The sequence below is a fragment of the Gorilla gorilla genome, chromosome 11, assembly GCF_029281585.2.
Source record: "Gorilla gorilla gorilla isolate KB3781 chromosome 11, NHGRI_mGorGor1-v2.1_pri, whole genome shotgun sequence".
Classification (NCBI taxonomy): domain Eukaryota; kingdom Metazoa; phylum Chordata; class Mammalia; order Primates; family Hominidae; genus Gorilla; species Gorilla gorilla.
The window spans coordinates 62,552,695-62,569,046 of record NC_073235.2 but is presented as its reverse complement, the minus strand read 5'-3'; the positions used below and the strand labels follow the sequence as shown (position 1 = coordinate 62,569,046).

Below are 16,352 nucleotides of genomic sequence, written 5' to 3'. Positions count from 1 at the left end.
GCACCTTTTGTTAAGGCCGTGGCCAAGGCAACCACTTTCCCTTCTTCCCCATTTGGCTCTGACCTTCAATCTTGCTCCCTGCTAGGCATTTCCTTCCAGGCTCTGCTTTCTGCCCCTCCCCTCCCCCTCTCTTATGTTTTAATGACTAATGTCAAGGTCCCGCTGAGGAAAGGTCTTACATGAGCCTGTTCTCAGAATATTAAACGCTTCCAGTGTTCTGCTGGTTATTTGAAGGAGGACAGTTAGAACGACTACATTCTAGCCAGGGCTGTCCTACTTACTAGAGAGTAACTTTTGCTGGATTAGGAAGTAACCTAGAGTAAAGCACTTCGACTTTCTGGGCAGGGTTTCTCAGCTGTAAAAATGGGATAATACGGACCCCGGCTACTTTGCAGGGCTTGGGGGATCAAAGGAGTTGGAAAGAGGAGGTTATTTCAAAACCGAAGGAGCTGAACAATGAAGAATCTTCGGGTTACTCTGGGGCAAGGAAGGTGGAGACCACGGCGTGGCCCCTCAGGTGTCTCCAGTGCTCCACAAGTCAAAGGAGTCCAGGGCCCTCCCAAAGCGCCTGCGTCGCGGAGCAGCTGGGTTCACTCTAGGCTGCCCGCTGCAAATCCGCGGTGTTTACCAGAATCCAGGTGGTTTACAAACCCGGATGTCAGGCTCCTTGTCCCGGAGATTCTCAAATCGCTCACCCACAACTCCTCTTCGGCCTCCCCCAGAAAGGAGACAGCAGGGCTGCAAGCTGGAGGAGCGGAGAGTGTGACCCGAGCAGCCTCACTCCGCCTGTCCCCACCCCAAAGGCAGGAATTTCTGGGATGGGCAGATGGCCCACCCCTCCTCCTCCTCCTTCCCCAAGCCGCAGTGGGTGGGGCGAGGAAAACCTCCGCGACTTTCCCGCATCCCAGCCCAGAGCCCCGAGTGTCGGTTCACTGTGGAGACAGCGGTGGCGGAGTGGGTCTCCAGGGCTCAGGGCTGGCAAGGCCCCCGGAGGGGTGGGGCGCGGAGGAGGCTACGGATCCGCTTCCGCGCGGCGGGGCCGGGTGCTTGGGACGCGGCTCTGGGCTCCCGGGACGCGGCTCTGGGCTCCCGGGACAAGGGGCTCCCGGCGAGCCCAGTGGTTAGCGATGCTGCCGTCGCCGTCGCTGCTGCTGCTGCTGCTGCTGCTGCTGGGGGCGCCGCGGGGCTGCGCCGAGGGTGTGGCGGCGGCGCTTACCCCCGAGCGGCTCCTGGAGTGGCAGGGTGAGTCTCCCAGGGTCGGGGACTGGATCGGTACGTTGAGGAGGGGGGTCGGGGTGGTCGAAGGAGAGGAAGAAGGGGCGAAGCTAGGGGCCAAGCTGGCGGGCAAGGGCGGCCGCGTTTGTAGGGGTTCGTGTGTCAGCAGTCCTGAGCAGGACGGGAGCGGGTGGTGTCCTGCAGCGTCTTGTCTAGGCCCAGCACCCCACTCGCGCGGCCCGGCACCCTCCTGGCTGCTGCTGGGGTCGGGCGGCGGGGGCGGGGGGGCTTGGTCTCGCAGGTAACTCCTCTCGGCTCTGGCGCCCGGAGCCAGCCCGGGATAGGAGTGTCGGAGAAGTTTCAAAACGGAAACTTTCTGAGAGCTGCTTATTTGGGAAGATCACATCTCGGATAAATGATAGCAAAAAGATGGCTCAGTTCGTCCCTTTGCAAAGCAAGCGCTCAGGGTCTGCGTCGCCACTTGGAGAGTGACCCCCAAGCCAGGCCTCCCCAGTCCATCCCTTCCTTAAGGAAAACTTTTTTTGTTTGTTTGTTTTTTTGAAACAGGGTCTTGCTCTGTTGCCCAGGCTGTAGTGTAATGGTGGGATCTCGGCTCACTGCAGCCTCCGCCTCCCGGCGTCAAGCGATCCTCCCACCTCAGCCCCCCGAGTAGCTGGGACCACAGGTGTGCGCCCCCACGCCCAGCAAAATTTTTGTATTTTTGGTGGAGACGGAGTTTCACCATGTTGCCCAGGCTGGTCTCGAACTCCTGGACTCAAGTGATCCGCCCACCTCGGCCTCCCAAAGTTTTGGGATTACAGGCCTGACCCACCGCACCCCACCTGAAAACATCAGGCCAGGTGAGGGAGAGAAGCCCCAGTGGCTCCATGAACTGTGTGATCTGAAGCCTTTATGCCTTAGTCTCTCTCAGTGGAAAAATGGGGTTCAATTCAGCAAACACTTATTGAGCACCTACTACACATGAGACTCAGAAGGATGTGTAAAGAGAGGGAGGAGAGATTTCTGGCCTGCAGGGGCCCGCATTCGAGAATGGGCCACCTCAGGCAGAGAAGCCTGCGCCTAAGTGCAGAAGTCCATATATGCAAGTAGGAGGGGGACAGGAGGGAATTAAATATGCCAGGAGGAGCCTCCAGACAGCCTCCATCCTCTCTGCCTTTGGAGATAAGTTTGGAGAGAAGGGATAACACAAGATGTGATCAATATCTGCGTTCACATTTTTTCCTCCACAGTAGAATATGTCTACATTTTTGAGGTAGTCTTTTCTAGACTGTGTTTCATAAGCTCCCTGGAGGCTTAATCAGGAGCAGGTAGAACAAGACCATTCTTATTCTAAAGTGACCAAAGTCAGAGATGCTCTTACCTTCTTGGTCAATTCAGAAAATTGCTTCTGTGGATGCACATCTGATCCTGTAGTATGTATGATTCCTTCCCACTAAGTTTACCATGCAGTGGTTATTCCTTTGCATTTTAAAATGTGGGTTTTGCCTGGGCACTAGGTGGTAGAACAGGGCAGCAGCCCACAGGACAGAAGTTGGACTGGGCCACACAGAGAGTATGTGCTGGTGATCCTCCGAGTGAAGGGCTAATCCCTTCTATATGTAGCAGAACCAAATCCTGGCCTGAGACAAATTCTCATCAGTGCCTTCTTTTTAGTAGTCAAGGGCACTCTGAAATTAGAGCCATCTGCTAGCCCCTGTACCTACTAGGTGCAATTTGCACATCTGAAAAGGTTGACATAGTTGGCATAGAGATTCTTCAGATACCAAAATGCTGCTGCTGATTTTCCAAGGAGCACGGAGGTTATGTACCATTCCTCGCACAGGCTCCCTCCCTGACTCCAGTCACCTGCATGAGTAGAATTTCAAGTGTAAGCTGGACAGGTTTGAAGTCAAGTTTTTACTGTCAATACAAAATGGAAAAACAAAATCTTAACATTGAAAAGAACCTGAGACATTGTCTACTCTAGCCCTCTATTCTTCAGATGTGGAAGTTGAGGTATGGCTACCATGTAGTTAGCCATGCTTTGGGGTGCCTCAGTTTACCGCTGTGTTCACTGTACCATATTGACTCACTTTAGCCACGATTGACATCCACAGAGCAACTGAGAGAAAAATGCACACTCATTTTCATTTCCAATCCACTAATAATGGCTATGTAACAATGCACAGCAGATTATACATACAGCATTTTTTATCTGAATTGTTTGATATGTATTATTTGTAGATCTGATATGTATTACAAGCATGCCAGCCTTGGGAGGCAGATGATGGATTGTACTGTGATGATTTTCCAATGATTTATCAATAATTCTTGATATGGTTTGGCTATGCCCCCACCCAAATCTCAGCTTGAATTGTATCTCCCAGAATTCCCACGTGTTGTGGGAGGGACCCAGGGGGAGGTAATTGAATTATGGGAGCCTATCTTTCCCATGCTATTCTCGTGATAGTGAATAAGTCTCACAACTTCTGATGGGTTTATTAGGGGTTTCTGCTTTTGCTTCTTCCTTATTTTTCTCTTGCTGCTGCCATGTAAGAAGTGCCTTTCGCCTCCCACCATGATTCTGAGGACTCCCCAGCCATGTTGAACTGTGAGTCCAACTAAACCTCTTTTTCTTCCCAGTCTTGGGTATGTCTTTTTCAGCAGTGTGAAAATGGAGTAATACAATTCTGTATTCAAAAGTCAGTAGATACAGTATTATATAGTAGTTAAGTTCTCGGGCTTCAGAGCTAGACAATCTGAGTTCAAATCCTGACTATGCCATTTACCATCCGTGTGACCCTGGACAGGTATTTTGCCAGTCAGTAGCTCAGTTTCCTCATCTGTAAAATGGAGCTAGTAATAGTACACATCTAAGTGTTGTCCTTTTGCTGCTCTCTCACCATGGTGCCCTCTGCCTCTGGCCAATCCAGACATTTTGACAGGTTGACAGCCCCATAACAATTACTTACTACAGTGCACAGCACTGTACTTGGCAGGTCTGAAACTCATCTCCTCCTACCTCTAGTTCAGGCATCCCCAACCTCCAGGCCACCTACCAGTTTGTGGACTGTTAGGAACTGGGCCACACAACAGAAGGTGAGCAACAGTGAACAAAAGAGGCTTCATCTGTATTTACAGCTGCTCCCCTTCCCTCACATTACTGTCTGAGCTCCACCTCCTGTCAGACCAGTGGTGGCATTAGATTCTCAAAGGAGCATAAACCCTATTGTGAACTGTGCATGTGAGAGATCTAGGTTGCGAGCTCCTTATGATAATCTAATGCCTGATGGTCTGTCACTGTCTCCCATCACCCCAGGTGGGACCGTCTAGTTGCAGGAAAACAGACTCAGGGCTCCCACTGATTCTACATTATGGTGAGCTGTATAATTACTTCATTATATATTACAATGTAATAATAATAGAAATAAAGTGCACAATAAATGTAATGCACTTGAGTCATCCCAAAACCATCCCCCACCCCACCACCCCATTGGCCTGTGGAAAATTTGTCTTCTGTGAAACCAGTGCCTGGGGCAGAAAAGGTGGGGGACCTTTGCTCTAGCTGGTTATTCCAAGGAGCCTGATTTTAGTTTGTTTTCCCTGATCAGAATCTGAGCCCTTCTTCTAGCAAGTGCTAAGACACACTAACTTCACTCACTCAAGTACTCCAGATACAAAGTGGACAGGGGGGAGAAAGAAGAAGGGGATGGAGCATCCTGGTGAAAACTGGGCATAGTCATTGCTAAAGGAAATGATCAGGGGGCAAGTAAAAGGGTTTTGAAGCTTTGTTGAGGGTTGAAAAATGATAAATGTGAAATGGTCCCCCACTAATATATCGTAGGAGAGTTTCCTTCTGTAGTGCTCAGCTTCCCAGAGCAGGAGTGGAAAGAACCTAAGTCTGTGTCAGTGCCTGGGGACACTCAGGGTAGGCTCTTCTAAATGACCAGTGATCAAAGGAGGTGAGGGTGCAGATGAGTGTGTGGTCAGTGTGCTTGCCATCAGGTCTTATCTGGGGAGAAGAAAGTGAAACAGGTTTGGGTGTATGGGGTGTCTCTCGACATGCTGCGCCGACGGAAAGAGGGGTAGGGGCTGATGGCCTCATTTGTTCATTATCTGTCAGGCAATATGTGCTTTATCTACCTGTTTTAGTTGGGTTCATCCAAAAGCAATTCCTAAGACATGTTTTCCTTAGGGTGCAAGTAGTTTTTTTTTTTTTTGGAGGTGATTCTAGAAAGCATGGTAAGGGAGTGAGGACATGAGACCAGAGAGGGAAGAAAGCCACCACAGGCCACTGGGGCTCAGTTTCACAAAGGACCCTTTGAGGAACTGTATAGAACTCAGTGGACCCACCAACGGGCAGGAAGCTGAAGTATTTATCCACCAACTCCCGCCTCTTATTGACTAAGGTCACTCCTGGGGCATTCACCCCCTGGTGCTCCTGGTCTCTCCCAAGCAGAGAGCCACAGAAAGTCAGTGGGAGTGCACGAGGACTGTCTGCAGGTGAGTGAGCTCCAGGTTAGAGGGTGTGAGGAGGAAACCAACAGAATCTGCTACCCACCTCCAGACTGGGGAGGTAAAAACATGAGTAGGATATGACACTGGCCCCAAGAGGCTGAGAGTCCAGGGACAGATACAGAAACATAAACAATTACAAAACAGTGAAAGAGGTCTTATGATAACCAGGGATGAGCAAAGTGCTGAAGGCATGCAGAGGAGGCACTGGCCTGGGGAGCTGGAGGCTCATAAAAAGACATTTGTTTTCCTAAAGGATAAGTAGGCAGTTACCATATAGGAAAAAGGAGACTGAGCATTCCTGGGAACACGTATTTCATGTGCAAAGGCACAGGATCACGTGTCAGGCAACAGTAAAAGTTCAGTGAGCTGAAAGTTCCCTTCTGAGCTCTTTTGGATTCAAGGAAAGAGGCCCACTGAAGGTCACTCAGGCAAATGTGGAGTTGGTTGTAATGGTCCCAGGATCTCAAGGGGGACCCAGGACAGGTTCTTGAGGGCAGCCAGGCCTCCTGGGAAACAGGCACTGGCCACTGACATGAAGCATTACTTTATCTGTTTCTCTCTGTCTCTGGGGCTCTATGGTGGTTCCTGCTTGGTTGTTCTTTCTGTTGACTGTTTCTTTGGCTTTGACTAGCAGGACTTTCCTGTGTAGCTCCCTTAGCTTCCTGGGAAGAGTCCCTTAATTTCCTAGGAGAGGGGTCTGGTTACATTCTTCACAGCATGCTAGCCAGTTCCTGTGCTCTGCCCTCAAGTCGAAGGCCTTCCCCTGGCTTATTGGCCATGGTAGAGGCAGGAGGTGGACACAGGGATGGATGCTGCTTCATCCAGGGCTGTGGATGGTGTAGACCACCAGAGTAGGGTCCCAGGCAAAACAAGCAGTGACATGTCTATAGTTGGAAGCATGAGAGAGATGAGGAAGAGTTTGGTTGGAGGCACCCTGCTTCTGGAAAAAGTCTGGCTGAGTGAATTGGGTACTGCTGAGAAGGGCCCTGTGGGTTTGCACAAAGGGGAACCAGATTGCATGTTTAAGTTTAGAAGTGCCATGTTCAGTCTGGGACTTGAAGAGGGTCTCCTATCACCTTGAAGAGGGTAATTCTGGAGGGCAGCAAAGAAACCGTCTGGATAGTTAAAGCTGAGCTAAGTCAGTCCCAATAGGAAGATTGAGGAGCAGAAAGTTTGGGTTCAAGAAACAGGGTTTAAAAAGAGGAAAATATATATTTAAAAACAACAACAAAAGAAAACAGTTAGTGAAAGTTAGATGAGGGAAGATTGCAGAATAGGAGAGGTAGTGGTTATAGAGTGCAAAATCCAAGTTTTGGAGATGGACCTATTCTTGGTAGTGACCAGATCCAAGCTGTGTTTGTGGGAGTGGTACCAAAGTGAAGAAGAGGCAAAAGAAGGTCCTCACAGCAGAGGAGGTCAGGGAGCCCAATGTCCAGAGCAAAGCTAAAGTCGAGTAGAGTTTGGGACTCTTTTGTCAGCAGGCCACAATAAGAAATACATTTTACATCACAACCCACAGCATATAGGTCTACATATGTATAACTGAAACAATGTTTCATTTTTAAAAAAATACCCTTACCTAATATGACATGCTGCTGCATTTCCCCCTGTTCCATTCTGTTTCGTTTTGTCTCGCTGGTCATAACACATTCAGTTGATTTCAAGACCATAAATGGGCCACAACCTGCAGTGGGGAAAGCATCGAGTCAGAGTGTTGGGTCATCTGTATGGAAGCTAAAGTGGCTTTGGGGTGTGGAGAATAGCGGGGAGTCTGCTGGTATCAAAGCCATGGTGAATGGGGGGAAGAGTGGTTCAGGGCAGAGGGCCCCAGTGGCGAGGAAGGGGGGTAGCTGCCACCTTCTGAAAGAGGGCGATGAGAGCCACTACCTGGAGGCGGCAGTGGGGAGAAGCTGTAGCCCTGAGATTTCCTGCATAGCTTCTGTTTCTAATACAAAGGTAAAAATGCCCCTCTACTGCTTCCAGTATTTTCTAACAGCTGGGGAGTCGTTACTCTTTGTTGTTTTATTTACATCGACACATTGTCTCCTCACCAAAACAGGTAGGCAACATTAATACATACCCTTCTTTTACAGATGAAGAAGGGTTAAGTAACTTGTGCCCACAGGAGCTTGCAGCATGGGGATTCAAACCAAGCACTCTGCACTAATGCAAAGGATCCCTGAATAGCCTTGTGACCTCATGGTATGGTTCATTCTGTATCCTGCTGCATGACAGAAGCATGCAATTTGGTTTCACAGCAGGAAGAATAGGAGGCCAGCCTCTTGTTCTCTGCAACTCCTCCTTTTCCAAACCCCTCCTTCCACATGTGGGAGTGATATTTTCCTAAAGCAGAAATGTGCAAAGCTACTGATTTATGTATTGTTCTAGGCAATTCTGATGTCCCTAGGCAATGAGCCATTCTACTAATCTGGAAACGGAATTTCAGTAAAAGCGTGATCGGATAGTGGTTTAGCTGCCCTTCCTGGCCATGAATCATGCCAGCCGTCTTGACTCCATTTCTCCCATTTCTGTTTGTCATCCCTCGCATTTCTTCCCCTTCATACTTTTCTCATCCTACCTTCTCTGCCTGGCTCCTTTCCTGGCAAGCCTTTGTGAGTCAGCATAGATGTCCAGTTTTCCTGGTCCTATTTACTCTTTCTTGTTAAGCCTCTAACTCTTTTCCTATTGTTGGTTGTCACAGTAACTGATGCCACACAATGCAGGTTCCAAGCCCATGACAGGAAAGATGGGGCCACACAGATTGCTTAGTTATCCCTGCAGCTCCCCTTCTTTGACCTAACAATCTGCTTATTTATATCAAGTTTTCTGAAGAAACGGTCCCCTTGTGTTGCCTCTTCTGAACTCAATCCTAATGCTGCAAATCCTCATGTAATCTATCAAAGTAATCGATTTAAGACATTTATAAACCCTTCCCTCCATTTTTTTTTTTAGAAATTATCCTTGAGAGCCTTTTGGAGATGTTCCAACACATAGCTAGGAGCATAAATTATATTTTGAATTGATCAAAGCAAAAAGAAATATTATTGTTCATAAAATAAACAAAAGAACACCATATAAACACTATATTAAGTCATTTAGGGAAAAACATTTTATAAAGCCACTCAAGAAAATTAGAAAATTATGATTAGAATATCTGTAACTTGGGTTCTGTGACACAGAGCTAAACAAGACAGAAAAGTCATAGCCACTTGGCTTTTTAATTTATGATACTTTCCAGACAACTACAGTTCCAAAGAAATATGGAAATAAAATAGTGTTACCACTTCTAGCTTTTGGTATTCTGCTCTTGAGAACTTTTCAATTATGAAAATATAAACAGGAAACTCAAAGTAATTATTTAACTATACACATTTTTTCATTTTGCTGCTCTTTGGCACCATTCATATTCAAAGTTAAGATTGGCTTTTATTTTTATTAATATTTATAAAGTGATCATCATGACTGAGATAATCCCTATCAAGGTCTCGTGAGGCCAGCACTATTATTTTTTTCTTTTTATTATAAAATTTAAACTTTTTGTAAAGAAGGGGTCTTGCTATGTTGCCCAGGCTGGTCTCAAACTCCTGGTCTCAAGCTGTCCTCCAGCCCCGGCCTCCCAAAGTGCTGGGATTACAGGTGTGAACTACACACCCAGCCCCAGCATTACTATTAAACCCATTGTGCAGATGGGAAAACCAAGGCAGATACTCTTCTAGTTTTAAGCAGTTCTGCCCTAAAAGAAGTGCTCTGTAGTTTGCCAAGGTCTTTTTTACATAATGTTAACCTTGTTCAAATGCAAACAAGGAGAGCTTCATGGGGATGTAACCAGTGCAGTTGCACAGGGCCCTATACTCGGAAGGGCCTTCCTTCCACTTAGGGTTTAAAGCTCTATGGTTTGGGGTCTTGGGATTCATAATCATTTCTATCTTTGAATTTGTGTGCTGCGTGTGATGTCCAATGGAACAACGGAACTCGAGCCAGAGGTTTGGAGCCTCTGTTCAATTCTGCCTGGTGTCCCCTGTCTACCTCCCGGGATGGGTTCTCAGCTGCCTCCTCCCAACTCCTGCCCCACAATTGATGCTACCTGCTGCACACAGTGGCAACCAGGTTGCATTGAAGTTGGGGGACTGGAGGCCTGGGCCCTGGGAGTGGATGCCTTGTAGCATTTCGGGGCAGTGCAAGGCAGTATTTGTCACCACTGGACTGATATCACTTCTGTGGGTTCTGTGAGGGCTGAGTGGGAACCTCTCACGTATCCTCAATCCAGGTACTGTATTCTAAGCACGTTATAGCTCAGAGGTTGCAATCTCCTGTAGGCCTGAGGGAAAGGCACATTGACTTGACTTCCCCATGTCCAGCCAAAACCACGTATTTTCATTGCACCCTGGACCCTGCAAATGATGTAGACAGCCTGAATAAGAATGATAGGGATGGTTATGATCTGAATTGTTTCCCCCCCCCACCAAATTCGTATAAAAATGAGACTTTACTTGGAGATAGGGTCTTCACAGAGGTAAACAAGTTAAAATGAGGCAGTTAGGGTAGCCCTAGTCTATTATGACTGGCATACTCATAAGAAGGGGAAACTTGGACACAGAAATATGCATAGAGAGATGATGTGAAGAGACACAGGGAGAAGATGGTCCTCTAGGGGCCAAGGAGAGAATCCAGGAATCCATCCTTCCCTCATAGCCCTTGGAAGGAACCATCCCTGCCACACCTTGATCTCATGCTTCCAGCCTCCAGAATTATGAGAAAAGAAATTTCTGTCATTGAAGCCACTCAGTTTGTGGTATTTTGTTATGGCAACTCTAGTAGCAAACCAATACAGGGACTAACACTATCTACCACTAAAAGTTGTTTTTTTGTTTGTTTGTTTTTTGTTTTTTGTTTTTTTAACATTTCTACTTTGCACTTTAGTAAATGATTTTTCTTTTAATGGGCATACTCCCAAGGCAGCTAAGATGGATAGCTCATTGTAAGCACTTTTGTTTTCAGTAATGCCATATCATTTTCCGAGTTGTTTTGGTTGATGATGGAGTTGTTTTCTGGTTTTGTTGGTTTTTGTGACCCAGTCTTTGAATCATTTCCCCCCGGGCTTTAATATGCAGGCATTTGTGAGGGCATCTTAACAGTGTTCTGTCTTTTTGTCCTTGCCCTAACTTGCACTTTGTAATAAGGCACCCTTTTGACTGAGATGGTATATTTTCAACAGAGTCAATAAGATAATCACAGAGCTGCTGTGAATAATGATTTTTACACCAGCAATGTTTGTTAAGTACTTTCCAGTTAAATAAAGGCAAAACAATGGGAGAATAGACTAAAAGCTAAAAGGAAGAAAAATGTTTTCAACTCAGTTTAAAAATTCATTGGTAAGATACAGAGGTCTAGCAAAGAATCACGGAAGAGAGATTTTCTGCCAGGGTCAGCAACTGCTAAATGAGGACAGAGCAGGAGGACAGAGGAGGGAACGGGAATGGCCAGGGAGTGGCAAGGACAGTCTGAAAGGGTTAACCCCTCCTGGCACAGGGGTTGGTGACAGGCAATTTGAAGCCTCACAGAACTGCAGTCCGGTGGCACTGATTATGCTGGGTTTCATTTTTCCCACATGTGAGAAAGACTATTGTGTGCCTCATGAAACTTGGAGAGGCAATTTGGTGAGATAAGAGAGAAAATGGAAGAGAACATGTAAAAAGATTTAGCAAGAGCGGTCCACGGCCCTGTGGAGATGGTGATTATCTAGGTTCAGAAGCTGTAGGAGAATAAAGAAGGCTAAGAGTTAAGGACAATGCTAGGACAGGGAAAGAGAAGAAAGTTCTGAGACAGGACAAAGAGGTTTTTTAAAAAATGTACTTGGGTAACTTTTTAGTTGATTAATAGAAGGCAATTGACAGGAACTCAAAAGTTTCAGAATAAGACACATGAAAACTCAGATGATTTCAGATAAAATGCACATTTCCATGCAGAGAGAGGTAGGAAGGGCTGGCCCACTTTTCACTTTGTTCCGTGGATCTCTTCTTTGAAGAACCATGCACATGCTGCTTGCTGCAAGCATGAGAAATTCCTCACTTATTTGTTTGAAAGGTCATATTAAGAATCCAGATTTTCTGCATCACTCGGCCATGAATAGGACTTGATTCAGCAGCTTACAGTATTCCTTCCTGCTACAGAATAATCTTAGGAATGTAATCAGCTCTGAATCCATTGTTCACTAGATGGAACAGATAAAGACAAACCCAAATTTGTGAAGCTGGAAAAGGTCAGTACATCTCAAGAGAGAAGCTGCTCACCTTCAGATTGGTTACAGAGGAGAGATGCCCTCCCCATTTCATTCTGGACTGCATCCATGCTGAAACCTAATACTGTCAGAACAGCAAGGAAATGGACAGAGTCAAGACAGGCTGCCGGGCACGAAGGGCGTGAGCCCAGCACTAGCTCTGTGGGTAGATGGAGTAGAAGCAATTTCAAACCTATGGACTCGGGTAGGAGATTGAAATTGGGTTGCAGCCTGCATGCTGTGGCTTTCTAATAGCTTGTCTTAAGCATTGCACTTGATGTGAACCATGCACTGGAACTTTTCCTTCCAGTTCCCTTAATGGAGCAGCACAGAGACTGACTTTATGTGTATAGTTGGATTAGGTGAACACCTTCATGGTGTAATTTATTGAATACCAGAAAGTCCTTTGTTTGCCTAAAATGCCACCATTAAAATTGTTGTTTTATTGTTTCTTTAAAGTGTTTTTTGTTAAAAATGCGGAAACTTCACAAAGGCTTAACAGTACAAATCTTATCTTACTCACTTTAACACTTCAAACCTTCACCCAGCTAGTTCTAAGAGAAGAGCTGTCTAAAGCTAAAGGGAACACTAAAGGCAAGTAGAGGTGATCAGAAGGGGTGCAGATGGTCAAGTGCAGAGGCCTCAGGAGAAACTTCCTCTAGGTACCTCCAGTCTGCTGTTCACACAGACAGATCAAACTGTAATAATGGCCCCAGGCTTTAGACTCCAACCTCATGGCACCCCCTTTTGCTTATATCTCCTATGTCAAAATATATTTTGGCATTAGGGTATAATTTCTTTCTGTGCATTTCAGGGATTCCCAGGGAGAATGTGACTTCCTTGCAGGCAAACACTATGACATATATATCCTTCTGTCTGCAGGGTTCCTAAACCATGCCACATCAAGCAGTTGATAGATCTTTGTTGTCTGAAATTTCAAGTCACCTACTTCAAAATGTTTGGCAACAATCTATAGCAGTTTATTTTCTTCTTTCTAAGTTATAAATGAATGCATGTAAATAAAGCTACACCTGGACTGAATATAGTAGATAGATATAAAACTTCTAAGACAAAAATGGATTTGGAAAAAAAAAAGTGAAAGAGTAGTTCAGTTAAATAATCTTTACAGTTCCATCCAGCTCTCAAGTTCATGGTCCGGGGTTTATGGGTGAAGTGAGTCTCCTCTGCCACACCCGTCTTCCTTCCAGCACTGCCCTGCTTTGTCCTCCCTAGAAAGTGGGCAAGTGCATGTGTGTGCACACTCCCCGCTCAGAGTCTGGTGACACTGAGGGGTCTTGTCCACCTCACATGTGACATCCGTTAAAGAGCCAGTTCAGGGTCTTAAATTTGGGTTTGTTTTCTTTCTCTTATTTGTTATCACTTGGTTTTTTAAATCTTTTAAAATAATTGTTTATTTTATTTTGTTTTAAGTTCTGGGATGCACGTGCAGGATGTGCAGGTTTGTTGCATAGGAAAATGTGTGCCATGGTGGTTTCCTGCACCTATCATCCCATCATCTAGGTATTAAGCCTACGTGCATTAGCTCTTTATCCTGATGCTTTCCCTTCCCCTGCCCCTGCCACAGGCCTCAGTGTGTGTTGTTTCCCTCCCTGTGTCCATGTGTTCTCATTGTTCAGCTCCCACTTGTAAGTGTTATCACTTGTTTTTAAGAACTTATTTTATTTATTTGTTGCTTTTTGTTTGTTTGTTTTGAGACACAATCTCGCTCTGTCCCCCAGGCTGGAGTGCAGTGGCACGATCTTGGCTCACTGCAGCCTCCACCTCCTGGGTTCAAGTGATTCTTGTGCCTCAGCTTCCCTAGTAGCTGGGAATACAGGCACGCACCACCACGCCCAGCTAATTTTTGTATTCTTAGTAGAGACCTCAAGTGATTCCCCTGCCTTAGCCTCCCAAAGTGCTGGGATTACAGGTGTGAGCCACCACGCCCCACCATTAAGGGCTTATTTTAAATGCAATTATAATGTTTTCTTTGGAACTGATGGAACTCCCTTCTTTTCATTAGCTAGGCAAATTCCCATGATTCCAGAACAAATATATACAGTTTCAAAGAACAGATATTTAGGCAAATAATTTCTCTCTATCTCTAGCATCTTACCCAGTGTCTATGAAGTAGCTGGCATCCAATGAAAGCTAGTTGAATGAATGAATGTTCCATATGCAGTCGTAAAGGTAATAACCTAAACTTCGGTTTAAAAGTTGATCAATGAAACATTCTCCTCCCACTCCTTAGAAGAGTACACGTTATCTTATGGGGCCAAAGAGTGGATCTGAAATGATCTCCACCTAAAGGAACTCAGAAGTAGGAAGTAGAACCACTGTCTTCCATGGATTTTATTTTTAAAAAAAAAGGATAGAAATTAGCTTATAAGTTTCTTCTAATAAATCAATCCTTTTTCTCCTCCTAAACTTATAATTATGAAGGGAAGTATAATAACATTTTCCTGCAAAGAGATTTAGTAATTCTGGCAGTACTTCATTAATCACTTAATCAGTGTTCAAGCAGAACTGATGTCCTTGACATGTATAATCAATCTTGATTCCTCCCACATTTGATTTTCATCTTTTAAAAAATCCAGCAACTATGCACACTAAGGATTGGTGGCTTGTTTTCACATTATAGTTTTGTTAGAGACATTATGTGCATATAATAACAATCAGAATATTGATACCTGTATTAAGTCTCCTCACAGTCTATTTGAAAGTAATTCTTTTCTCTTCAGTGAATTTATGGAGATTAACAGTGCTAGGATCATATTCTATTATAACTTAATGGAAAAATGGGCTCAAGTCATTTTTTAACTTAGTATATTTGGAGGCAGCATGTTGATTATTATTGGTGAACCAGAGCTACTTGCCTATGGCACATTCTGAAGAACTTTTCTAAAGCTATTTCCTAAAGGCAGCTGGTGTGGAAATATAAGTAGCACCCCAAAATTAAGCAGCAATGGATTAGGTGTGTCTAATATGTTCTGCTTTGGAATGGTATTTTTATGATTGCTGGTGTGACTACAGAAGTTCCAATTTCTGCCACTCTTTTTCTCTTAACATTTATTAATTTGGAAGTTTAAAAGCATTATTGGCCAGGCATGGTGGCTCACACCTGTAGTCCCAGCACTTTGGGAGGCCAAGGTGGGAGGATTGCTTGAGCCCAGGAGTTTGAGACCATCCTGGGCAATATATTGAGATCCTGTTTCTACCAAAAACAAACAAACAAAAAATTAGCCAGGCATGGTGGTACACACCTGTAATCCCAGCTACTCAGGAGGCTGAGATGGGAGGATCAGTTGAGCCTGGGAGGCCGAGGCCTCAGTAAGCCATGACAGTGCCACTGCACTCCAGCCTGGGTGACAGAGCAAGACCTTGTTTCAAACTCACCGCCCCACAGAATATTTACTCACCCCAAATGTTAGGTTTGTAATTTTCATGTCTGTTTATTCACAGACCACCCATTCCCGCATCTACACACTGCTTGTCAACACCATGTATTTTTCTCTTTAGTATTAAAAAACCTACAGTGTAGACTTTGCAGGTGGGTAATGCAGAAAATCAACAGATGAAGGCTCTTAATTCATCATTGCACACATATTTGAACAAAGGAGGCAAATATTTTGTTATCTGGTTGTTTGGAGAGTATTTTTCCTCCATAAAAGATGATAGCGTGGTGTCTCAGGATTGTTTAAAACTAAAATGTCTGCACCCACTGTGTGCTGCAGAAACTGCAGTAAAAATAAGCTTTTGTGCTAACAGTGTAAGAAGAGAAGCCTTTGAGGGATGATGAGATTAGCACTCTGTAGGTTCAACCAGGTCTGCAGCTGGATCTATAGACCAAGAATCAGGAAGTCAGAGGAATAAAGTAATAATGATAGCTCCCATTTCCTGAGGCTTTTCTTGGTAGTATGTGGTGTGCTTTTCATGGGTTATTCAATGGAATATCCTTAACATCCCTAAGAGGTCAGTACCATACATATTCCCAGTTCAAGGAGGAAAGATGAGGCTCACTGAGATGGAGCAATCTTCCCAAAGTTACACAGCGGGTCCGTGACAGCTCCACGTGACTCCAGAGCTCTCAACCACTAGCCAGGTCGTCTACACACCTATCTGAGGTGTATAAACTGAGGCACAGTCAGTACGTTGCAGAGCTTATAATACATTTGAACATATACATTAGGTAGAAGCTGAACTACAAAACCATTATAGTAAAATAATTATCCTTTAATGAAAAATTAATGAACTCTAGGTTAGCTAGAAAGTGATTAGTAGGTTACAACAGAAATTAAGGTAAACATTCTACCCAGGCATGAAAAGGTGAAAAGGAGAGTTG

At 45.2% G+C, this 16,352-nt stretch overlaps 1 protein-coding gene across 48 annotated transcripts in view; it reads left to right on the top strand.

Moving 5' to 3' along the window:
- Positions 1-566: 566 nt before the first annotated feature.
- PLA2R1 (phospholipase A2 receptor 1) overlaps positions 567-16,352 on the top strand; it is a 130,397-nt gene continuing 114,611 nt past the window's right edge. For 28 of the 48 annotated variants that reach the window (XR_008677326.2, XR_010129592.1, XR_010129591.1 and 25 more), the window contains exon 1: positions 567-1,242. Coding sequence is in view for 40 of the 48 variants with exons in the window: in XM_063694904.1 (XP_063550974.1) it covers positions 819-1,242 (424 nt within the window). In the remaining 8 variants the exon portion in view is untranslated. The remainder of the gene's footprint in view (positions 1,243-16,352) is intronic. The other 20 variants (XR_010129588.1, XR_008677325.2, XM_055379075.2 and 17 more) reach the window with 3 other exon arrangements.